This window comes from Pan paniscus, chromosome 9 (genome assembly GCF_029289425.2).
Source record: "Pan paniscus chromosome 9, NHGRI_mPanPan1-v2.0_pri, whole genome shotgun sequence".
Taxonomy (NCBI): Eukaryota; Metazoa; Chordata; class Mammalia; order Primates; family Hominidae; genus Pan; species Pan paniscus.
Genome location: NC_073258.2, coordinates 4,718,652 through 4,741,424, shown reverse-complemented (window position 1 = coordinate 4,741,424; position 22,773 = coordinate 4,718,652). Strand labels below are relative to the sequence as shown.

The following is a 22,773-nucleotide window of genomic DNA, read 5'->3' as shown; positions in this document are numbered from 1 at the left end:
AGGGCTGACAGCAGGGGCGTCTTCACCTCTGTGGGCAGGCGGGTGGCAGGAGAGGGGCAGAGGCGCAGCATCGCTCTCCTGCAGCCACCGAAGACTACCCAAGCATCCTCTTGGACCAATAGCATCTGCTTCGGAGTGGAGACAATGTGCGGGTCCACCCTGGGAGCATCTCAAGAGGCTAGGCTCCTGGGGCTGGCGGCCACATGCTCTGAGGAGCAAGGGGATCATGGGGCTGTGGTGGAATGTTCTACAGGGGACCTGTGGGGCTACTGTGGAATGTTCTGGAGGGGATCATGGGGCTGTTGCAGAATGTTCTGGAGGGGATTATGGAGCTGCTGTGGAATGTTCTAGGGGGACTGTGAGGCTGTTGCGGAATGTTCTAGAGGGGACTGTGAGGCTATTGTAGAATGCAGAGGACCCAGGGATGGGGGCTTGGATGGCCAGGAAGAGCAAGTGGGTGGGTTAATGGGCATGGCAGGCAGAGACGGGCCAGGCTCCGTGGGGGCAGGAAGAGCTGCCTGGCTGCGGGTTGGACCCTCCCTGCCCCCTAAGCATGAGGAGCTCTGGGGTATTCAAGCACAGAGATCCTGGCCTGGGGCTGTAACCTGGAGGCCCAGAAGCATCCATCTCCAGGTCTTGGCAAGGCCTGGGAGTAAGCAAAGGGGGGTCCCCATGTGGGCCATGGGGTGCGGTGCACTGGGTCTGGAAACTCTCCAGGTCTCCCACCCCACCCTGGTGCTCAGCCACCCCCAAAGCGTTTCCTCTACAGTGTCAGCCTGGGGCTTGGTCCCGGGGCTCCCTCCTAGCAGCTGGCAGAGCAGACGCCTCTCGAGCAGAGCTGGAGGACCCTTCCAGAGGGTGTGGGGGCAGGCAGGGGGCCCTACCGTGGGGTCAGGGTGTATTTGCCCTTGCGGTCCAAGCTGCAGCCACAGCGGATGGCAAACCACAGGAAGGAGCTGAGGAGCAAGGCGGACACCTGGGAGGGAGACACCCACGGCTGCCCCACTGCTCCAGGGTGCGGGCACCCCTCCCCAGGAAGCATCAGGACTCCGCAGTGTAAGGGGGCGGCCCAGCTGTAGGAGGCAGGCACTGTCACACCAGAGCAGCTCCATGAGGTTGGCAGCCAGTGAGGCTCAAGACCAGAGATCCTGTCCCGGGTTACCCTTCCATCTGAGTCGGGGGCTGGGCAGGCTGAGGGGCAGGAGGTGGGAAGGGGCAGTGAGGGAGGCGACAGGGTACCGTGAGGGCCAGGCCGATGCTGGTCAGGCTGGAGGCGACCTGCTGGTGTGTCCTCAGGAAGCTCCGGATGCCCTGAAGGCAGTCCTGTGAGAGGGCAGCAGGCATGGTACCCACCCTGAGCGGCCCTCCCTGCCTGGACAAGAGGCCTCTGTGGGGCCATGGAGCTGCAGCGCCCACCTAGGCCAATGCCAGGGCAGCAGGGCGGCGGGTGCGGCACATTCCTAGGAAGCCCCCAGGGCTCTAGGGAAAGGCAGCACAAGCAGGTGAAGCCCAGTGGGACAGGGCTGGCCTCTGTGGGCACTCTGGCACTGCCCTGGGCCCAGCCGGTGCCGTGTCCCAGCTGTCCTGAGCATCCATGTTGGGCCACACGTTGGCTCCCCTGGGCCGGGCCACTTCTAATTCACTCTGGGTTCCCAGCATCCAGCCCAGGGCCGGGCACAGCACCTTGGTGACCAGAGGGCGATGGCTAATAGGGAGGGCAGGAAGCCAGCTGGTGGAGGGGTGTGAGGGGGGTCCCCGCACAGTCCCAGGTTCCTGGTTCCATCCCGGGCTTCCAGTGCCACCCCAGGGCATGGCACCCAGAGGCATCTTTTCAGAAAAGGGAGGTGGCAGGCCTGTCTCTGAACCCTGGAGATGGTGGCAACTGGGGCGGCCTGTGGAGGCCTCCGCAGGGTCTCAGGGCTCACCCTCCTGTCCCCCGCAGGCAGGTCTGCCTCCCTCCCGCCCATGCCGGCCCATCTGGGTGGCTCCGTGCCTGCCGCCTGTGCTGGCTCTTCTGGCTCCCCAGGAGGCTTTGCAGTCAGGCCCATGGCCCTGCCATCCCAAGGGTGCTCGAGGCAGGACCTCGCTCCTGCTTTTCAGTCGGGGGACCTGGGGTCTCTCCTTGGGTGGCACAGGGGTCCTGACTGTTAGCCCTGCCCCCGATGCCGCTGGTCCCTCCCCAGCACCGTCCTCAGCGCCAGCCCTTCTGCCCTCGGAGCCTGGGCTGTGGCTCCACCCCTCATCAGGCCTCCAGCCATTTGCTCTCCTCCCCTCTGTTTCTTGGAGGGTCGCCAGGTGCCTCCCACTGTGAGATAGGGTGGGTTTGTTTCCAGGACAGTAGGGGAGGGGAGCGGGGAGGGGAGCAGGGAGGGGGCAGGGTGGGCTGGGGGAGGGCTGCCGGGCACCAGGAGAAAGAGGGGAGGGCCCAGTCTCTCCCAGGGCCCTGGGGAGGAAAGGCTTCCTGGCCTCGGGCCCTGCTCTGTTGTTGCTGAAGCCCTGGCCACACCCTGGCCTACGCGGACACTCCAGCCTCGCTTCTTCTCCTCTGAGTGCCCTTCAACTCCTTCTGATGCCCCCCAGGACGCCTGCACCCTTCCCCCTAGACAGAGCCCACCATACCAGCCCTGCAGCCCTTGGCACAGAGCCCTCATGGGTGCACTCCAAGAGGCTTCTGTGGACTCAGCTGGCCTTGGGAAGTCCCCAGGCTGGAACTGGCTTGAAGGAGTGAATGGCGCATGGGGCCTGCGTCCAGCTGGGCAAAGGGGCCTGTGTTTATGTCTTGAGCCCAGCCTGGCCACCCGATGGGCTTGGCGTACCATGAACCCTAACTAGCCTCCGATCACATCAGAACCTTCCCTGAGCCCTTCAGCGGCAGTTCCCAAGGGTCTGGGGAGGCCAAGGGGTGGGGTGGGAGGATGGCCCTGGGTCTTGGGGTTGGGCCCCAGGGTGTCCAGCCCCCGAGGGTCTTGTCTGGCCAGCATCCAGGTCCCCCCCTCACCTCTCTCGCCGCCTCCTCTCCCTGACACAGGTCAGCCTCTGTGCTCCCCAGACGGCTGAAAGGAGACCTCTTCCCACAGCACAGAAACTACAGGAACAGAAGGGAGGGAGTGGTGATGTGCTCCCGAGACCCCAGGAGGCGGGCAGCGCATATGGGGAAACTGAGGCACCACAAGGATCCAGGTGGGGTTCCCTGCAGGCCAGGGCTGGGGCTACGGGTATTGCAGCTGCTTCTGCTGGGGGCTCCAGCCATTGCGCAGCCGGGCCCTGGTAAGGGGAGCTCTCTCAAGCCGCGCTGCCTGCCTGCTGGTGACAGAACACCTGCTGGAGCCAGGCAGCTTCCCCGCCCTGCTCACAGGGCCTGTGCGCTGTGCGTGCTTTTTTTTTTTTTTTAAAGTAGAGACAAGGTCTTCCTATGTTGCTCAGGCTGGTCTCGAACTCCTGGGCTCAAGCAATTCACCTGCCTCAACCTCCTCCCAAAGTGCTGGGATTACAGGTGTGAGCCACTATGTTTGGCCCCGTATTTGCTTTAATGCTCTTGAAATCCTTCAGTGTTTCTGAATACAGGGCCCTGCCCTCTCGTTTTGCACTGGGCCTCGAGAATCTGGTAGGCGGCCTTGTCCTGGGCAGACAGAGGGTGGGAGCTTTTTGCCCCCAGCCCTGAGGGGCAACTCTGGCCTGTGTCCTGGAACCCCCTCGGTGCCTGGCCAGACCTCTCACTGGCCACCCTGCACCTGTTCTCTGAACTGCAGTCCAAGCAGAAGCTGACCGCCCTGCCACCCAGCCATCCCCACACTCACCACGTCCTGGATGGCCGCCAGCTCCTGCCGCCGGACGTGGGACGTGCCTTTCATCGCCTGCTCATATACCAGGTCGTAGGTGTCCAGCATGGCGTCCTCCACCTGCACCGAGAGACCACAGGGAGGTCCTGGCCCTGGTGGGAGATCCAGGGGCACAGCCCCCTCCCCACGACATCCCAAAGGCTAGTGGGCCCTTAGTGCTGAGTGATGTCCTAGCACCGCCCTCCTCGTAGCAGGTGGATCTCCCCAAAGGGGAACCTGGGTCCCTGGGCAGCCAGTCACAGTGCTTCCCAACATCAACGATGGGGCCTTCACACAATGGCTGTCAGAGTGGCCCTCCTGCCCCCAGAGGGTCCTGCAGGATAAAGCAGAGGCCAAGCTCTGCGTCCGCCTCCGCTGTGGTCTTACAAGGTTGGCCCACGGAAGTTTCCATCACGCTACTGTTGACCTGGAAATGGGGGAGGGGGCTGGGCCTGGTGGGAAAGGCTTGAGAGACCCTGTGCCAGGACCTCAGCTCCCAAAAAGCTTGGGGATTCTAGGTCTTTCCCAAGAATCACCCAGCTGCCTTCTGGAAGCCCGGGCAGCTGGGCTCTGGGTAAGGCTTTTGACCAGAGAAGCCTTGGGCACCTGAGGCCGGATCTGGGTGGACGAGGCCACTGTGGGGCAGGGGGTGGAGAAGGTGGAAGGTGACGGGGCCTGGCTGGATGTGCTGCCTGCGCTCCACACCCCACCAACACCTGGACCTCATGTCTCCACCCTCCTAAGCAAGATGCTCTCCCCTGCCAAGTTACTCCTTCAAAGACAAACTGGAATCTCGCCTCCTACAGGAAGGCTTCTGTGACTGCTCCAGGAGTCGCTGGTCTCCTGGCACAGGGCGAGGCCCTCTTTGAGGTCCCTGCCCTCTGATGTCTCCTTCCTGCCTCAGAGGCCCTCAGTTCTCCCCCAAATGCCATGCTGACAGTCAAGACACATGAAGGGGGTGCTCAGCAGCTGCCCCAAAGGGCTGGGGGAGGATGGAAGCCCCAGGCCCGCTCTAGCCACTCACACCCGCCCTCCAGAAAGGAAGCGTGACTTACGGCGGTCCTCATTGCACTGGGGCCCAGCGCCCGTGGCAGGCCCTGACAGCGGCCAACTGGGCGGGCAGTGGGCAGTGGAGGCTCTCGGTCAGCCCTGCCCAAGCCTGGAGGCCCCAACAGGAGTCAGATGGACTTTCCAGGCCAAACTTGGCTCCTGACCCTAATGCATCCCTCCCATTGATGCTAATAAAAGTCAGACCACTCTCCGTGAGTCATCCCCGACTCAGCCAGCCTTGTCCTCCCCGCAGTGCCCAGGGGCAGGCAGGCACCAAGCTGGCCACACCATTGTCAGCCTGGGCGGGGGCCTTGTTCAGCCTCAGCGTCTGTGAGTGTGAAATGGGGGTGGAGTCTGGCCTGGCCATTGTGTCCTCGTGGGTGGAGGTCCTGGTGAGGACTGGAGGCCCAGTGGAGTGGGCCCGGGGTTGGCTCGGACCTCCCCTCCTGCTTCCCTCCCAACTCCAATGACTGTTCCCATTGTCAGGCGCCTGCCATGGCCCAAGGAGGACAAAGGTGCTTCTGAGGCTGTGAGCAAGGTGTCATTATTACCACAGCATGGGCGAGAGTGACAACTCCTGCTAGTGGCTGAGGGGCCTGCTCTGCCTGCCCTGCCTGCCCTGCCTGCCCTGCCTGGCTCTGCCTGCCCTGCCTGCCCTGCCTGGCTCTTCCTGCCCTGCCTGGCTCTGCCAAGCAGCTCTCCCCACGACTGGGGAAGCAGAGCTCAGCGAGGTAGGCCTCCTACCCCAAAGCCGGTTGTCTGGCCCTGGAGGGCCCTGGAGGCCGGGCCGGCTGCTCTCCACGGGGCCTGAGCTCCTAGGTGATGCTTCACCATCTGTCTCCATTCCAGGCTCTGGGGGCTCTGAAGGAGCCTGGGGCCTGTGTTTCTCAGGACACCTGGGGGAAGGTGCTGCCTGACAGGTACCAACGCACTAAGCTCCGTCTTCCGGTGCCTGGGGGTTGCTTCAGAACAAAGACCTGGAGCAGCAGGGCCAGCACAGAATTCCCGGCTGCTGGACCCACCCGTCCTACCATATGTTTCTCCAACCCCTGCCCAGACTGAGGCCTGAGGGCCAGGGGTCCCCGCTGGGGCTTTTCCCCATGACCAGATCTTCCCTGGTGTCTGCCTGGGCTTGGCGACCCCATCCTGTGTCTGCTGAAAGTGCTCAGGAAGGTACGGACAGGTCCTGAACGGCAGGTGGGGACCAGGAGCTGCAGGAAGCCTGTGGACCAGCCCCACAGGTACAGAGCTGGCTCTGGCCTGAGCCCACTCGGCGGCTGGAGGATCCAGGGAGGGTAGTGGCTCCAGGGTGGGGCAGACTGTGAGGACGAGGCTGCACCCCACACTGCTGTACTTAATTCCAGCATGAATTACTCCCGATGCAGACTCGTCCGGGGACAGGGGGAGGGTTGCGGCAAAGTGGCTCGCAGGCCTCGAGGAGAACGTAATTAATAGCCCTCAAGCTCCACATTCATCCCTGAAGCCCGGTCCACGCCTCCTGCCCGCATGAGCATCCCAGGGAAGTGGCAGCCAGGACTCCCTGGGGCAAGGGTTGGGGAGGTGGAGGGGCACCCCACTCTCAGCGCTGGGCCAGGGTCTGTGGCCACAGGGCACCACCAAGGGCATGTGGCTGGTCCCTTCCCTCCTCTGTCCTCTGCCTTCCCATCCGCAGGGGCACCACATGAGTCACCCTGACCCTGTGTTCAGGACACCTCAGCGGCCCTGTGGGGAGGGACAGGGGGAATGGGTGAATGGGCCGGGCTGGGCTCTGGGCCCCCGGCTCTCACCTCGACGTTTCTGGTGCCAACAGCTTGGGGCCTTTGGCCTTTGCCACTGTCTAGGCTGCCAGCAGGACCGTGTTGGACAGGGAGCCCAAGGTTGAAGCCCATTCGGCTCTGGTGGGCCCTGAGGGTAGAGGGCAGGAGATGGGATGTGCAGCCGCCCCTCCTGCTCAGGGCCCGGGCCCTGGCACCAAAGCCACTCCATCCACACCCAGGACAGCTTCGAGCGAGTCCCATGTCCTGGAGGACCAGCCTGGGCAACGGGGCACGGCAGGAGGCACGCAGGTGAGGAGGAAGAGTCTTTGCACACACCTGGCCATTCCCACCCACACAGCCCCTGGATGTTGGTGCTCCCTTCACAGAAAAGGAAACTGAGGCCCAGGAAGGTAAAGTGGCTTGCCCAAGGGCGGCCCAAGGACACTGACTTCATATTCAGAGCTCCTTCACCCAGGCCACCTCCATGGCCACCAGGCCTGACATGGATGATGCCGGAAGTCAAGACCCACTGGGAGGGGCAGATGGGGACCAGAGGCCCAGGAGGAAGCCCCAGTCCCCTGCCTGGGGTCAGGCAAGGCCCTGAGAACTGAACCCTGAAGGGCAGCTGGGCGCATGGGCCAGACAAGGACCATGTGTGTGGGGGATGCTGCCTGGGGCTGGGACAGGCCATAAGTGAGCCCAGCTGGGGCATCTATCTTCTTGCACCCCCTTCCCTTCCTGGAGAGCAGGCCCCAGCTGCGTTCTGTCCTGTGGCCCCTGTATGGCCCCCTCCCCTCCAGAATTGTGGCTCCACGATCAGAGCCATAAACACACAGAAGCATGGGGCATGGGCTGCAGCTGCCCCAGATGAGCCCGGGCACCCCGGCAGCTGTCTTGACCTTGGCCACCCACACTGTGACCCAGACCTCACATGAGCCAGACCACCCCTCAGTGGACAGGAAACGTGAGGCCGAAACACGGACCTGGCCCAGCTCACCACCCTGGTAAGACTCATGTGCCAGTCCTCAAAGCCACAGCCCTCTTCTGGGGGCTCAGCCCCTCTGGGATCCTTCTGGGCCTGAGAAAATGGTGTTTCTCCCATGTGGTTCAGGCGGTTCCTCCCAAATGATGCTGGGGTGCGGGGCGCTTTGGGGCCAAGAGCCTTTGTGGGAAGCCTGGAGCCCCCATCCAGCCCCATCCAGCCCCAGCACTGCCAGGGTAACCTTGAGCTCCCCCCATCCCCAGAGGGCCCGAGTCCCCCCATTTGCAAACCACGGTGGGGACCACCACACTCAGGCTGCCAGCACAGCTCAAGAAACTGCACAGCAGGCGCCCTGCAGAGCTCAGCCAGAGGACCTGCCTGCTATCAGCCTCGGTATCTCTCATGGCCAAGCCTGTGTTTGAGGGCCCTGGGCAACCAGGCACTTGAATACACGAAGCCACTAGGACTCCAGCTAGGGCTCCGAGAAATCACCTCTTGTGACCTGCCAGGCTCTCCTGCCCCACTCCATGGCCCTGCCCGTGGCTGTCCCTGGTGCCACCCGGCTGCCCTGGGGGCTCTCACCAGGTCTGGCTCTCAAGGGGAAGGTGGGGCTGGCTCTGCTACCGAGCTCTCATTCTCTGCTGGGCCAGGGAGGCCTCCTTCCTCTCCAAGCTGCTGGCCTTTCCACGGGGACGCCCTTGGCCCCTGCCCACGGTCAGCTAGGCCGGACCCTCCTCCAGGCAGGTCAGCATCCAGGACGGAAGGATGGGTGCTGTTCCGTGAAGGGGGTGGAGGCCGTGACACCCCAGTCCGCGGGTCTCCAGGTCCCTTCCCCACTGGCACTGTCTGTCCCACCAGGCCTCCATCAGGAGCACTGGCCCTCAGGTCTCATTTTCTGGAACACTCTGCTCCTTCTAGTCAACCCCTAAGGCCAAGCCAGTGGCTTTCCTTCTTCTTCCTCCTCATTCCCTCCCTCAAACCCGAGGGGCATCAGCTCAGGAGGGGGTGGGCTGAGGGGCTTTAAGAAAATGAGACTGGGGCGAAGGCATGGGTACAGCATAGGTCCCTCCCCACCAGGGAGCTGCTGGCCCTCACCCACCTCCAGCGCTTGGCCTCCCTGAAGCCTCAGGCAAAGGGAACCCAGGCTGCGGTCTCCCCCACCCCACCCGGTCAGCACAAGCCCGGAAGCTGGGGCTGCTCCTCCCAGGACTGCTCCCCAGTCCCCAGGTGCCCACTGGCTTACTGGGGGACCCTCCACTGCAGGGTAGGGGCAGCTGGTGCTCACCTGGGTGGGGCTGTGGAGTCTCCAGAACACCACCTGCACCTGTGCGCAGAACGCCAGGGAGAAGCACAGGAAGCCCTGGGGGCAGAGCGGGGCTGGTCACTGTTGAGGGCTGGTCACTGCGGGGGGCTGGTCGCTGCTGGGGGGGGGCGGTCACTGTGGGGGGGCCAGTCACTGTGGGGGGCCGGTCACTATGGGGGGCTGGTCACTGTTGGGGGCTGGTCATTGCGGGGGGCTGGTCACTGCGGGGGTGGGGGCGGTCACTGAGGGGCCTGGTGGGGCCTGGCAGGCCTGGGCAGGGCAGTGCCCTCAGGCTGGGCCCCCAGCGGGATGCTTGGTTGAGATGTGGATCTGAGTCCCGCTCCCCACTGCCTGAGAGGGAGACTTGGCCTGGGGAGAGCATGGGCGCTGGGTGCGTGGGTTCCATAGCACCTTCCCATCCCCTTCCCCGGCGCTTTTTGGGAATTCATCCCTTGTTCTCCCATTTTGGCCCCCAGGGGCCTGTTGATGGCAACACTGCACCCCTGCCCAGCAGGGGCAGGGCGCCCCTGAGAAGATGGAGACCTCTGCCCACTGGGGCTGCTTCCTGAGGGGCATGGACCTGGACAGGGCCGGGCAGAGTCTCCCCTGAGCCTGAGCCTCTCCAGGGCCGGTGCTGTAGGATCTTCTGTTTTGCCTTCTTTTCTGAAACAAGCCACTGGCTAGCCCAGTGCTGGTGAGGCTTGGGACAGGTGTGGTGCCTGCTCAGGATGCTATGGCCTCTCTCTTTGCAGTTGAGCCCACCTCCCTCACCTCCCTTTCTCTCCATACTCTGCCTGGGTCTCCATGGCCCGGCCAACCACTGTCCCCTCTCTCTCACTGATGCCCGTGCCCCTAGTCGTGGAGTGGGGCGTTCTCTGGTGGAAATGTCTGCTCACCAGCCCCCGGCACTTGCCCGTTGTTCTCTCGGTCAAGGCTTCCAGGCTTTTGAGAGCCCCCTTGCGGAAGCTGAGGAACACGAGAGACCCCTCCTCTGAGAGCATACAGATGCCCCCGATACAGTTTTATGGATGGTGGCAGAGGTCACCCAGGCTAAGAACCCTGGGGATGTCCTCCCACTCAGGGTCTGGGCAGCCGCCTTTGCCTTCATGCTGGTGCCCTGAGGACCTGGAGTACCTGACGGTGAGTCTAGCCACCGACCAGGCAGCTCCCCCAGGAGTCCTGAGGCCCTGGTGAAACGCCAGCCCCCTCAGGCAGCACTTTGCCCACCTGGGTGGTCCACAGGCTGGAGCAGGTTGGGTCTGGGCCCTTCAAACCCTGGGACCCCATTCAGGGTGATGCCAGGAGCATGGGTGCCCGTGGAATAGATGGAGACCCACACATGCTGGCAGGTGGGCAGCGACAATGCTGGCATGCCAGGGGAAGCTGGGCCAGAGGGGCATGGAAAGAGCTGGAGAGCCCTGCTGGCCCCCAAGCACAGGCACGAGCATGGGGCCTCCAGCCCTGCAGGGACAGGGCACTGGCGGCTCCCCATGGCCCTCCTGCCTGCCCTGGAGGCTGCAAGGCCTGATGGGGGATGGCCTGGGAGCTGCCTCCTCCTCCTCTCTTCTCTCTCCTCCTCCTTCCTCCTCTTCCTCCTCCTCCCTCCACCCTCCCCCTCTTTCTTCTCCTCACCTTCTTTCCTCTTTTCTCTTTCCTCCTCCTTCCCCCTCCTCCTTCTCCTCCTTCCCCCTCCTCCATCTCCTCCTCCCTTGTCCTCCCTCCTTCTCCCTCCTCTTCCCTTCTCCCCCTCCCTCCTTCTTCTCCCCCCTCCCCCTCCCTCTCCCTCCCCCTCTCCCTCTCCCTTCTCCCCCCTTTTCCCTCCTTTTCCTCCTCTTCCCTCTCCCTCTTTCTCCCTCCTTCTCCTCTGCCCTCCTCCTTCTTCGTCCTCCTCCTCCTCCTCCTTGCTGGCTGAGGGCCACCATCCCCATCTGGAAGCTATCACTCAATGCTGCCTCCCAGGCTTGAGGCCCTGAGCCAGCTCAGGAGACCAGCATTTTCCAGAAACCATTTCATTCCTCAGGAGAAAGAGCATCCATGGCCTCTCTCTCTCTTTCTCTCTCTCTCTCTCCCCACCACCAGCCTCCCGCGCAGAGAGGATCTTGGGCGGTGGATGGGCCCACCCAGACCTCCCCAGGGCCTTCACCATCAGAGGCTGCTGGGTGGTCAGGTCTGCCCTGGCCATTTTCTTTCTCCTCATTCTAAATGGAAATAAATAAATAGATACATAAGCGAATTGAATGTGCTTCCTTGGGCAGCGCTGCCAGTTCTGCTCTCTCAGCCCAGCAAGCTCTTTCATTTCCTGTGCGAGAGGCCAGCTAGGGGAGAGGCCAGAGGGGTGGGGGCAGGCAGGAAGGGGCTTTGTGGGGAGCATCCAGGCGCCCAGCCCATTGGAAAAAATCTTTCCACTCCCTGCTCCCCTTCCGTAGCCCCTTCACTTGTGCTCATGCGTGCAGACACACATACAGATGTGCTAGATGCAACACGCAGACACCACATCCGTATGGCAACAGGGGCAGGTGAAGACCGGTAACAGATACTTACACACACACACACACAGGGCACCTGCACACGCACACACACACTCATGCACATTCACACACACATGTATATTTGCACACGCATACACATAGGTTCACCTTCATGCACACACATGCATGCAGCTCAACGGGGCAGGTCTCTTGACTGGGGTCTCCCAGCTCCCTGCTGTGGCCATGCTGAGCTCACCATCCAGGCTGGGTCTAAGTGCAGTGGGGCTTGGGAGCTGTGCTGGAGCCCACCCAGCTGGGACTGGAGTGTCCTCAGGACCCCAGCCCAGTGCAGGCATCCAGCTGGGGGCCTCCCAGGCTGCTCTATAGGCCTGACCCACATGTCAAGTCACCCTGGCCTTGGGGCTGGCTGGGGACACAGAACCCGAGCCCAGGTGCTCCCTGACCGCCTTGGCCACAGATGAGGGTGCTAGACTGGTTTGTGCACGGGGGCAAGGTGGGGTGGGAAAGGCTAGTGACTGGGACAGGAGCCCCGTGGCCCAGCGGCTGGCTTCTGCATATGTGGCCTCAAGCCCAGCACCACGGCACCCCCTGGTGGATGGTACTGCAGCCCCAGCGCTGGTTCTTTCTGGGCCTCCAGCTCTCACCTGGACCCCTTGGCCTGGCCCTGTTGCCAGCCTTTTCTTCCATCCAGGTGTCCCTTTGCAGGCCACACACCCTCTGGGGGGGCGGGCAGACTACCTGCCTTGTCATCTCCCCACTGGGGCCTCCCACCTGGCCCTGAAGCCAGATAGCACAGGCCGGGGTTGTCCCTGCCCATGCTCGTGTGCCCCAGAGCAGGAATCCTGGCTAGTGCTGGAGCTGCTGGGTCCTCCTCTGCCCCCCATGGGCCCACCCAGGGCTGGTTGGCCCGGCAGCAGCTCCAGGAGGTGACTCTATTCCTATTCTTGGAGACATTTATAAACCAGGGTCATTAAACAAGCATTTGCTGAACTTGAAGGCTGAGCTGAAAACCCTGCCAGCCCTGGGGACCCAGGAGGCTCTGCCCTCAGGGACCCCCAGAGTGGTCCAGCTTCACAGGCTAAACAGAGAAGCAAAGCCCCCAGCACAAGCTCCTCATGGCTGGAAAGGGGAGACGGGAGGCTAGAGGGACAGGTGGGAGCCCGGGGTGCCAGGGAGGAGCTGCCCCAGCTGGGGTGGGAGAGGCGGGCTGTGGGCCTAGCAGGGGCAGGACAGGTGTGGGGAGGCTGCCGCCAGGTGGGGTCTGCGATGACCATCGAGGGCTGGCAGGGACCAAGACAGAAGCCCATGGGGAGGAGTAGGAATGAGGGTGACAAGAGGCCACTGCTATGGGGTGGGGTGGAGGGGCCTATGGGACCTCGGGGCTGGGGAGACACCTCCAGCAGCTGGGAAGGAGAGTGTGCAGCTTGGGAGAACCCAGGCTGGAGAGCTCAAGGGGCGTTTCCTGTGCCTGGCCCAGCCTCCTCCGAACAGGAAATGGGATGCTCCTAGTGCCCTCCCAGAGCTTGCTGGGCAATAGAACCAGACCCTCCCAGGGACTTTGGAAACAGCTCCCAGGGTCAGGAGGGCCGTCTCTCTCTTTCAGAGCTCCTAAAGGAACCCTTGTTGGGCGTGTAGATGACAGGGTGAGGTAGGGCCTGGTGGAGGGGCCTTGGCTACCCAGGTGGGGGGTCTCGGCTGGCTAGCATCCCTGGAGCCTCTGTTTCTGCCTAGATACTCAGGTGTGGGGTTGACGTGGGGGTCTCGGTTGGCCAGCATCCCTGGGGCTTCTGTTTCTGCCTGGTCACTCAGGTGTGGGGGTGACGCGGAGGTCTCGGCTGGCCAGCATCCCTGGGGCTTCTGTTTCTGCCTGGTCACTCAGGTGTGGGGGTGACGCGGAGGTCTCGGCTGGCCAGCATCCCTGGGGCTTCTGTTTCTGCCTGGTCACTCAGGTGTGGGGGTGACGCGGGGGTCTCGGCTCGCCAGCATCCCTGGGGCTTCTGTTTCTGCCTAGATACTCAGGTGTGGGGTTGACGTGGGGGTCTCGGCTGGCCAGCATCCCTGGGGCTTCTGTTTCTGCCTGGTCACTCAGGTGTGGGGGTGACGCGGGGGTCTCGGCTGGCCAGCATCCCTGGGGCCTCTGGTTCTGCCTGGTCACTCAGGTGTGGGGGTGGCGCACAGCCCTGCCAGCTCTTCACTCCTTTCTGATTCTTTTCTGGGGGCCTGGGCATCTGGGAACACAATGAACTCACCCCCGCCATGAGGCCCTGGGCCTCCTTCACGGTGGCTACAGCGCTCAGCACGGCTCCCAGAGTCAGGAGGCCCACCAGGCTCAACCCCGCAGAGAAGGCTGTTTGGGATGAGAGAAGAGGAGGGTTAGGGGTGCCCAGGACAGGTCCTGAGTGCACACAGCCTGGGTGTGAAATCTAACTTGGGAGTCAGGGGCCGTGAGGGACTCCTGGGGGGCTCTGAATGGGCCTGTCTCTCCATCAGATGGCCCTGAGGGAAGGAGGAGGGAGGTGGGACTCGTTCAGCCTGGGGGACTGCCCCTCCTTCCCTCTTTTCCTCCCTGCCCTCCCTGCCTGTGGGGCTATCTTGGAAGCCACATGCTCCCTGCCATGCCCTAGTGACAAGTGGCCGGACTGGAGCTGTAATCTTATCAGTCTGGACCTGGACCTGGGCCCCAGGCATCCTCCTGCCATGTCCTAGTGACAACTGGCCGGACTGGAGCTATAATCTTATCAGTCCGGACCTGGACCTGGGCCCCAGGCATCCTCCTCCAGGGAGGCCCTGGTCCTAGGACTTGGGGAAAAGCACTGGGTTCTAAGGCAGCAGCCCTGACCTCCTGGGCCTCAGTTTCCCCACATCTGCCCACCGGGCTGCAGCCTTCCTGGGCCCCCTGAGCTCCTGCCTGAGAGTCCCCTGCAGGGCTGGCTCCGGCATCCCCTCATTAAAGGGGCCTTCCTCAGCCTTACCCCTGAGTGGCCCCAGCAGGCTCTGGCCCTCGCTCCCGCTCTCTGGATGTTGGATAAGTCGCTGCTGAGTCCCTGCAGGGAGGCGTCTGGCTAGAGCAGCCCCCACCCCCTCCCCACCCACGTCCCAGGTCCTGAGTGGAACATCAGCCATGTGGAGCCCTCATGGACCTGCTGCGCCCGGCCCCAGGCCAGTCCCAGGTGGCACCTGCCTGGGACTGAGCCCTGACTGCACAGAGCCAGGTCCTGACCACACAGAGCCAGGTCCTGACCCTGCCCGACATATACCCACACTGTGCCCATGCTCCTGTGGGGCACGAGAACCAGGCAGGAACACTGGCTGTCACCCAGACCCGAGGCCCTGCCCAGGGGAGCTAGGACTCCAGGGCAGCCCCTCCCTGCCCCTGACCACCTCTGGTTCCTGCCCAGGGCCTGGCACCATTCTGGCTGTGAGACATCCAGCTGGGCTCCTACCAGCCACCCTTGCACCTGAGGCCCCTCCTGATGAAGCCAGGCCTGGACTTCACTTACCCCATTGGTGCACAGCCTGGTACGGGTTCTTCTCCAGGGATGCTCGGCGGATGACAGCAAAGTGGGCCCCGAAGTAGGTAAGAGTCACCATGGTGGCCACAGAGAGGCCCAGCAGCTGTGGATAGGGCAGACTCAGAGTGTGGGGCACGGGACTGCTGCAGGAGCAGGGAGCTCGGCCCCAGCGGGCAGGGTTGGGGCTGTCTCCAGCTTCCTGGTCCCGTGAGAGACAGGCTCAGCTGCAGGGATTCCCGGTGTTTCTGTGGAGTGGTCTCAGGAGGCCTTCACTGCAGATGCCCCAGCACACTCACAGGCACCCCCACATGGTAGACGCATACACACACAGCCCAGCTTCCCCAGACACCCAGGACCTCTGATCATTGTGTCTACGGAGTGGGAGTGAGCCCCACCAGTGTGCCAGCACCCTCCGGGGCAGGAAGGGGAGAAGATCCCTGGAGCCCGGCAGCCAGTGCCCCTCCACCCCAGCTCGCCCCAGGCCTCAGCCCCACTCAGGCCTCCTCCAGGCTCTGTGCTGCCCCTCAGGAGGAGAGACGGGGTTGCTCATGGTGGTCACTGCCTGCGGCTGTCTGTCGCCAGGAGCCCCAGACACCTGTCTGCAAGGGCAGGACAGGGACAGTAGGGCTGGTGTGTGTGTCAGGGGAGGGGTAATCCCTGTGCTGAGGCCCTGCCACCCCTCACCCCTGCTCACCCCCACCCACCACCCACTCCTGCCCGACCTGCCTGTTACCAAGATAAAGAAGCAGGTGACCAGCATCTGGCATTTGGCAACCCTGACTCGACTCCAAGGCCCCATGACGGTTCCTCTCCTCTCCTCTCCTCCCCTCCCTTCCCCTCCCTGTGGTTTCCAGCTGGGCAGGGGCCTCAGACCGCAGCTCACTGCCCAGGAGGTAGGCTGCATCCGCCCCTCTGTCTGTCTGTCAACATCGCCCTAGGACCGAGCTGCTGGGTGCCCCGGAAGAAGGGCAGGCAGGAAGGGGAGGGGCAGTGAGGTTGGCTCCCCCCACCACCTCACCCTGGTGCCCCCAGCCCAGCCCAAGACACCAGGGCATTTGCTGACATCTGAGGCCCTTCCCAGGAAGACATGGCTTCGTTCTTGGTGTGGCCACTGAGGACGGCGCTGAGAGGGGGAAAGTCATGGGCAGGGCCAGGTGTGGGATGCGGAGGAGACGGCGCCCGGGGAGGAGGAGGTGAGCTCCCCGTCCTGGGAGTGAGCAAGTGTGGACTGGGCCTTGGGGGCATAATCCTTGGAGGAATTTGGATGGGGTCTCCTTGGAACATCATTATTGAGGCGTTCTTAGGAAACACCCTTTGAAATGCCCTGTGACAGCTTAAGTTTTGAGAAGGTCATTGGTTTTAATGCCTTCGTGGGCGGCACTCGTGGATATTTTGTTACAGAGCCTTCTTGGGGCCACAGGGGTAGGCTGGGGCCTCGCTCACACTCACGTGGGGCCTCCAGGGGGAGGCTTTGTAAACCTCGAATTTGCAATTACACCGAGCCGTGTAATTACGTGTGGGTGGGGGCAGCGCTGCGGCCCCTGTACAGGCAGGGTTTCCGTGGGCCTCTGGGGCAGGGTGGGCCTGAAGAGGGTGAAAATGTTCCAGGTGAATCCCCCATTCAGGGACCACTCCAGGCCCTCCCAGGAGCGCTAACAGGCGGCTCTGCTCGCCCCTCGGTGCTGGAATTGCTCCTCCTACATTTGGTCAGGACCTCGTCGAGGGGGAGGGGGCCCCAAGACCTGCAGGCATGGCAACCCCAGCGTGGCTGTGGGAAGAGGGCCCAGCTGCCGCCCGCTCAGGAATGCTGCTGGAGGAACTGCTGAGGCCACCGCCTCCCTCCCTCTGCGGAGGGAGAACCAGGAGAACCAGGAGGGACAACCAGGACCCCCGTCCAGCCCAGCACCCCCAGGCAGCACCCTCTGCAGCTCTGGCCCCCAGGAATTCCCACCCTGAGTCTGTGGGGGCTTGTGGAGACCTCAGATGCCTGGCACCCACAGTGTCACTTCAGCTGGGGGCCTAGGTGTGGCTCAGACTGGGGCGCAGGTATGAATGTAGGGGTGGCAACAAGAGTGAAGGTACCAGGTCTAGGGGCAGGAGGCCCCCGGGCTGTGCAAGTGGCCAGCCCGCCCTTTCCAGGGAAGATGAGCTGCTCTTGGCTATGTCTGGTTCACCCCTAGAATTGTCTCTCTCCAACCTTGACCTCCCTGGAGCTGGTGAGGCGGGCCTGGAGCACCACCCGCTTCTGGGACACCTCTGCATCAGGTCTGAAGAATTTCAGAGCAGGGCGGGCCTGGGTTCTTGACCTGTCCTGATGGGCATCTTCTCACACCAGCGCTGTGCCCAGGTGGCCTCACTTGTCATCTCAAAGTGGCGTCGAACCCCCTGACAGGTGGACGGGAACCCCCGGCTGGCCCTCCAGAGACCAGGTCTGACCACAGTCTCCCTCACTGTGCCCCACCAGCAGGGGCAGGGAGCCGGTGGAACCCCCACGCCCTTTGCTGAGCCACACCCTCCCACCCCAACATCCCCTCTGCAAGAGGAAGTGGCTTGTTGAGGGGAAGCCACTGTGCAGGCTACTGCCCACCCCACACCCTCCTGCCCACCCCACACACCCCTGCCCACCCCGCACACCCCTGCCCACCCCGCACACCCCTGCCCACCCCGCACATCCCTGCCCACCCTCACACAGCCCTGCCCACCCCACACTCCCCTGCCCACCCTCACACACCCCTGCCCACCCCACACACCCCTGCCCACCCCACACACCCCTGCCCACTCTCACACACCCCTGTCCACCCCACACACCCCTGCCCACCCTCACACACCCCTGCCCACCCCACACGCCCCTGTCCACCCCACACGCCCCTGCCCACCCTCACATACCCGTCCACCCCACACGCCCCTGCCCACCCTCACACACCCCTGCCCACCCTCACACACCCCTGTCCACCCCACACGCCCCTGTCCACCCCACACGCCCCTGCCCACCCCACACCCTCCTGCCCACCCCACACACCCCTGCCCACCCCGCACACCCCTGCCCACCCCGCACACCCCTGCCCACCCCGCACATCCCTGCCCACCCCGCACATCCCTGCCCACCCTCACACAGCCCTGTCCACCCCACACACCCCTGCCCACCCCCACACACCCCTGCCCACCCCACACACCCCTGCCCACCCCACACTCCCCTGCCCACCCTCACACACCCCTGCCCACTCTCACACACCCCTGTCCACCCCACACACCCCTGCCCACCCTCACACACCCCTGCCCACCCCACACGCCCCTGTCCACCCCACACGCCCCTGCCCACCCTCACATACCCCTGTCCACCCCACACGCCCCTGCCCACCCTCACACACCCCTGTCCACCCCACACGCCCCTGTCCACCCCACACGCCCCTGCCCACCCTCACACACCCCTGCCCACCTGCTCTAGAGGTGGTGCCGGCCGCTGGGAGCCTGGAAGACCCCTAGAGCAGCGGGTTCAGCCCCAAGGAGCTGGCCCAGGAGGACAGCTGCCCCCAGCCCTACCCCACCAAGGAGCCTGTCCTAAGGGCTGGGCCCCACTGCAAGCCGGCCTAAGGGCCCCTGGCTTTATTTCCAGGGAAGAGATTGGGGGTGGATGCATGTGCAGGCGTGGATGCGTGTGCAGGCGTGGACGCGTGTGCATGCATATGTGTTTACCCGCCAGGGACTTCCTTTTTCCTCTCTCCTTCCTGTGAATTCCTGGGTCCCAGGTGCGCCCGCTCACTCTACAATGTCCTTACCCACCAGGAGGCCCCTGGCTCAACGATGCCACCTGCAGCTGCCCAACCCTCCGCCCATGGCGCCCTTGTTCCACCTGCCACCGCTCATGAACCTGTGGATCACCCAGCTCTGCACTGGCTCGCCTGCTGCTGCTGTCTCAGTTTACCTGGGCAGTCGCCCCTGGCTATCTGGCTGGGATGGGACTTGGAAGCAGGCCCCTCCTCTGGGAAGCTGTGTCCTCGGGCCAGGAGGTGGCAGCCTCTACCTTCCTGAGACAGGGACCCTTTTCTGTCCATCAGAGGTGAGCAGCCGGGCTCTGAGGCCTGGAGCCTGGGGGCCCCTGTGCTGTCTGTGAGCGCGGCCCCTCCCACCGGGGAGGCACTCAAGAGCTTCCCACCTGCGTCACAGCGAGTGGGGCCTGGAGCTTGAAGAGACCTGTGGGGACCACGCGGGCACCTGAATCTGGCTCCTCTCTGTCCTTTGCCCTGATTCTGAAATCCACATCCCAGGGGCTGCCTTTGCAGCCTCTCCTGAGCTCAGGGAGGAGGAGGGCAGCTCCCCTTCTGGATTACCCTATGCCTGGGTCAGCTGGGTGGGCCCCAGGGGACCTCTGAACCCCTACTGCCTGGGCAGCCCCCTTCCCCTGGAGGCACCCTGGCCTGTCCCTTGAGAGCCAAGACCATACTCAAACTGGGTTCTGGGCTCTGGGCACTGCTCTGCTCCCAACCAAGGGAGGTTCTGGGGCATGGCTGCCCGGGCCTTCCCTCTCAGTGCCATGGGCTGCTGCCTCCACTGGCGAACTTCAGTGGGCACTGAGGGGCACCCTGCTTCCCACCCCCCAGGAGCCTAGGCTCTGCCCTCAGTGAGGGCAGAGGGGACCCAGGGATGGCTGCCCCTTCATAGACACAGCTGTCTCCCAGGGGAGTCTAAAGGGACCCCACACCTGCGTCACAGATACCAGGGACAGACTGTAGGGGAGGCGTCTCTATCCACATCCACGCTGTGCCACCCACTAGTATGTGGGGCTGGGCACCACCAAGCCTGCTGTCCTGCCTGGGCCACCCTAGCCTGGGCTGAGACTCGGCACCCCGTGGGGGTGGAGGAGTGGGGCAGAGGCAGGAGATGCCTGGGGTAAGAGCCAGATGCCTTCAGAGTAACCCCCTGGGCCTGGGCAGGACTGGGGGCAGGGGAAGGTCCCGCTGGCAGAAAAATGCACATCGGACCCTCCCCCTAATGGTCCCCACACTCCCTGTGCAGACAAGGCAGGCTGCAAGGCAGAAGCTTCCTGCCCCATTCCTGGTGGTCAGCGTGCTTTATTTAGCCCTTGATGAAGAGACTGTTTCATGACCAGCTGGGGCAGTGAGCTCCTGACACCTTTAAAGGTGCAGTGTTGCCTCTCTCAGGGACCTAGAAGTGAACGCCCATCCCCATTCAGGCCAGACCCCGATGCTCAAGGGTCAGGGCCCAGGCCCGTTGCCAGGCTGCCCTCTCTCTGGGACAGGTGCAGGGACCCTTGGGAGGGGCGCAAGGTTGCAGAGGATCTTTGAGCAGCATGAGGAATATGGTGAGAGAAGGCTTTAGGAGGCGGGTTCAGTGTCAGCGTTCGCTATGGACAGAATCGTGTTCCTGCAAAATTCATAGGTTGAAGCCCTGCCCCCCAATGAGATAGTGTTAGGAAGTGGATCCCTGGGAGGTAATTAGGGACAGATGAGGACATGAAGGTCTCTGGTCCCATAGGATTAGTGCCCTTATACCAAGAGACATTTAGGAGCTCCCTCTTCTCTCTCTCTCTCTCTCTCCTTACATGCACTGAAGGACAGCTGTATGAAGACACAGAGAGAAGGCAGCCATCTGTAAGCCAGGAAGAGAGCCCTCACCAAGACTGGAATCAGCAGCACCTTGATATTGGACTTCCAGCCTCCAGAACTGCAAGAAATAAGCACCTGCTGTTTACATGCCCAGCCTGCAGTGCTTCCTTATGGCAGATTGGAGCTAACTGAGAGAGCTCCCAGCACTCATTCATTCACTCATTCATTCACTCACCTCATGTCTACTAAACAGCTCTGGGCTGGCTCTGGGAAGCAGTGAGTCACATACACTGCCCCCAGCAACGTGTGAAATATGTTTAGAGACAGTGGGCTACAGCGGAAAGGGTAGATGCCCTGAGAACCCCAGCGGTGCTGGTCAGAAGCACAGGCCTTGTTGGGCTGAGGCTGGCATGGGGTGAACCTGGGGAGCCTCGGGGGCAGAGGTGATAGATGTGGGGTGTTTCAAGGCAGTGAGACAAAGAAGGGAGATGGGTGGTGCCCCCCAATGCCAGGCTTCACCAGCCTCCCAACACATGAGTGTTCACCCACCTGGATGAGACACCTCTGTGGACTTGGGAGTGAAGGCAGTGAATTTGGGCAATGCTGGAGGCTGTGCAGGTGGGAGGTGGGACAGGGGCAAGAGGCCGGGGCCCAGGCAGGAGCTGACAGCCCACCAGTGGTGCTCCCCTGAGAAGCAACCTCAGTGGGTGGCTTGGGGTCTGCTGGGCTGTCCCCACACTGACACCCTGGCTGCAGGGCCCCCTGTGTCCCCACTGATGGGTCTTGGGAGCTGTGTGTCCTACTCAGGGCCATCCCTGCAGCCCATGCTCTCTGGGTGACCAGTTGCCAGCAGTGTCCCCCCTGCCTTGGGCGGAGGCTGAGGACCCCAGGGTGGGAGGGAAGGTGCGGTGGGGGCTCAGCCAATGCTGCCCAGCCCGAGGGTCCCTCACATGTGGGCCGCACCCCTGCGTCAGCCGGAGTGATCTCTGCTTAGGGTGGTTTGAGGTGAGTTCTGATATCTCAAACACCAGCATCAGGGCCAGGGCAGACAAAAGAAGAGTGAGCTGGTCAGGGGTGTCCCAGTTGGGAGCTCGCTCACAGTCTTTAAGGAGGCAGGGCACAGCCCAGCGGGGGTGGCCACGAGGCCCCGGGCCTGTGGCTGAGATGGCAACTGGCACCGGCAGTGATTGGAACAGTCCAGCCCATGGAGCCCTGTGGCCTTGGCCGGTGGCTCACGGTGCCACGGGAGCTGGAGCAATGGGTGGCCTCCCTTGCCTGGTGCCTGAGTGAAGGAGGACTGGGTGCCCCTGAGGAAGGACCTTGCCATACTCCTACAAATTTACATTATTCTTCTTTCCCCCAGTCTCCCCTCAGGGACCTGCAGCCATTTGCTGGGGTGGCTAGTGGAAAGGGGGATCATCAGACTCAGGGGGATTACTGGACACTAACTCTAACCTGACACCCACTCCTGGGGACACAAACACCCATCGGATCTAATAGAGGAGGGGCGTATGGAGGTCAGTGGGCTCACGGAGTTCTAGCTCAGGTCCAACCCTCGGTGGGTGCAGAGGTCACTTCCCTAGCCTCAGATGGGTGAGTAAACAGACGTATGTGGCAGCCAGCAGAGCCCCCACATTTGTTCCCTGACCTGAGGGTGGGGGCTACTATGGTGGGAAAGGCCAAGTGGAAGCCATTGGGGTGAACTCTGCCTAGGAAACTTGTCAGTCAAAAGCAACCTGCAGCCCTGGAGGGACCGCAAAGGTCAGTGCCGCCATCGAGGACTTGGAAGATGCAGGGTGGTGACCCCCGCTGCAGCCTCGTTCCACTCGTCTAATTGGCTTGTGTGGAAGACAGGGGGGTCCCGGAGAAAGAAGGACAGTGAATTCTGGTAAACTTAACCAGGACTCCAATTGCAACTGCTGTTCCAGATATGACTACTGATCACTGGGGCAAATCAAAGCATCCCCGGACACCTGGTCTACAGCCATTGATCTGGTGAAAGCTTTAATTTTTAATATAGATTTTATTTTTTAGAGCAGTTTCATGTTTACAGAGAAATTGAGCATATTTGAGAGTCCTCATATAGCATCTCTCCCTACACACAGTTTCCCTTATTATTCATATCTTGAATTAGTGTGATACATCTTTGCAATTGATGAACCAATATTGACCTAGTCATTGATCAGGTTACATGAGGGTTCATTCTTCTTGTTGTACATGCTGTGAGTTCGGGCAAATGTGTAATGGCATTATCTCCACTATTACAGTGTCACACAGAATTATTTTACTGCCCTAAAA

At 62.6% G+C, this 22,773-nt stretch overlaps 3 protein-coding genes and 1 long non-coding RNA gene across 14 annotated transcripts in view; 3 read left to right on the top strand and 1 right to left on the bottom strand.

The window, feature by feature from the left end:
• The window catches only part of LOC129393337 (lysine-specific demethylase 6B-like), a 42,355-nt gene extending 33,377 nt beyond the window's left edge, over positions 1-8,978 (top strand). The window contains exons 1-3 of one of the 4 annotated variants that reach the window (XR_010113311.1): positions 2,842-3,180; positions 3,750-7,629; positions 7,871-8,978. Coding sequence is in view for 3 of the 4 variants with exons in the window: in XM_055093966.2 (XP_054949941.2) it covers positions 7,726-8,631 (906 nt within the window). In the remaining variant the exon portion in view is untranslated. Of the gene's footprint in view, positions 1-2,841; positions 3,181-3,749 lie in introns of those variants that run through there. The other 3 variants (XM_055093966.2, XM_063608047.1, XM_063608048.1) reach the window with 3 other exon arrangements.
• The window catches only part of TSPAN32 (tetraspanin 32), a 16,301-nt gene extending 591 nt beyond the window's left edge, over positions 1-15,710 (bottom strand). The window contains exons 1-9 of the mRNA XM_003816059.4: positions 15,645-15,710; positions 14,900-15,014; positions 13,649-13,746; positions 8,893-8,967; positions 3,798-3,899; positions 2,999-3,085; positions 1,240-1,323; positions 885-976; positions 27-208 (exon numbers count right to left, since the gene is read on the bottom strand). Of these exons, the coding sequence (XP_003816107.3) occupies positions 27-208; positions 885-976; positions 1,240-1,323; positions 2,999-3,085; positions 3,798-3,899; positions 8,893-8,967; positions 13,649-13,746; positions 14,900-15,014; positions 15,645-15,710 (901 nt within the window). The remainder of the gene's footprint in view (positions 1-26; positions 209-884; positions 977-1,239; positions 1,324-2,998; positions 3,086-3,797; positions 3,900-8,892; positions 8,968-13,648; positions 13,747-14,899; positions 15,015-15,644) is intronic.
• Positions 9,159-11,141, top strand: LOC134731181 (uncharacterized). The gene is made up of 2 exons (XR_010113318.1): positions 9,159-10,050; positions 10,990-11,141. It is a non-coding gene; the product is annotated as an uncharacterized LOC134731181 (long non-coding RNA).
• On the top strand, positions 12,923-22,773 carry C9H11orf21 (chromosome 9 C11orf21 homolog). 8 transcript variants are annotated; one of them, XM_008969088.6, is made up of 5 exons: positions 15,885-16,104; positions 17,092-17,176; positions 17,247-17,340; positions 18,695-18,968; positions 20,483-22,773. In XM_008969088.6, the coding sequence occupies exons 1-4, from the start codon at positions 15,999-16,001 to the stop codon at positions 18,938-18,940; spliced, it is 531 nt and encodes a 176-aa protein (XP_008967336.1). In that variant the 5' UTR covers positions 15,885-15,998; the 3' UTR covers positions 18,941-18,968; positions 20,483-22,773. The 8 variants fall into 8 exon arrangements, 2 of the variants coding, with proteins under 2 accessions (XP_008967336.1, XP_063464119.1); XR_010113315.1 differs by lacking the exons at positions 15,885-16,104; positions 17,092-17,176; positions 17,247-17,340 and adding exons at positions 12,923-13,042; positions 14,798-14,976 and having other exon boundaries at positions 20,488-22,773; XR_010113312.1 differs by lacking the exons at positions 15,885-16,104; positions 17,092-17,176; positions 17,247-17,340 and adding exons at positions 12,923-13,042; positions 14,798-14,976.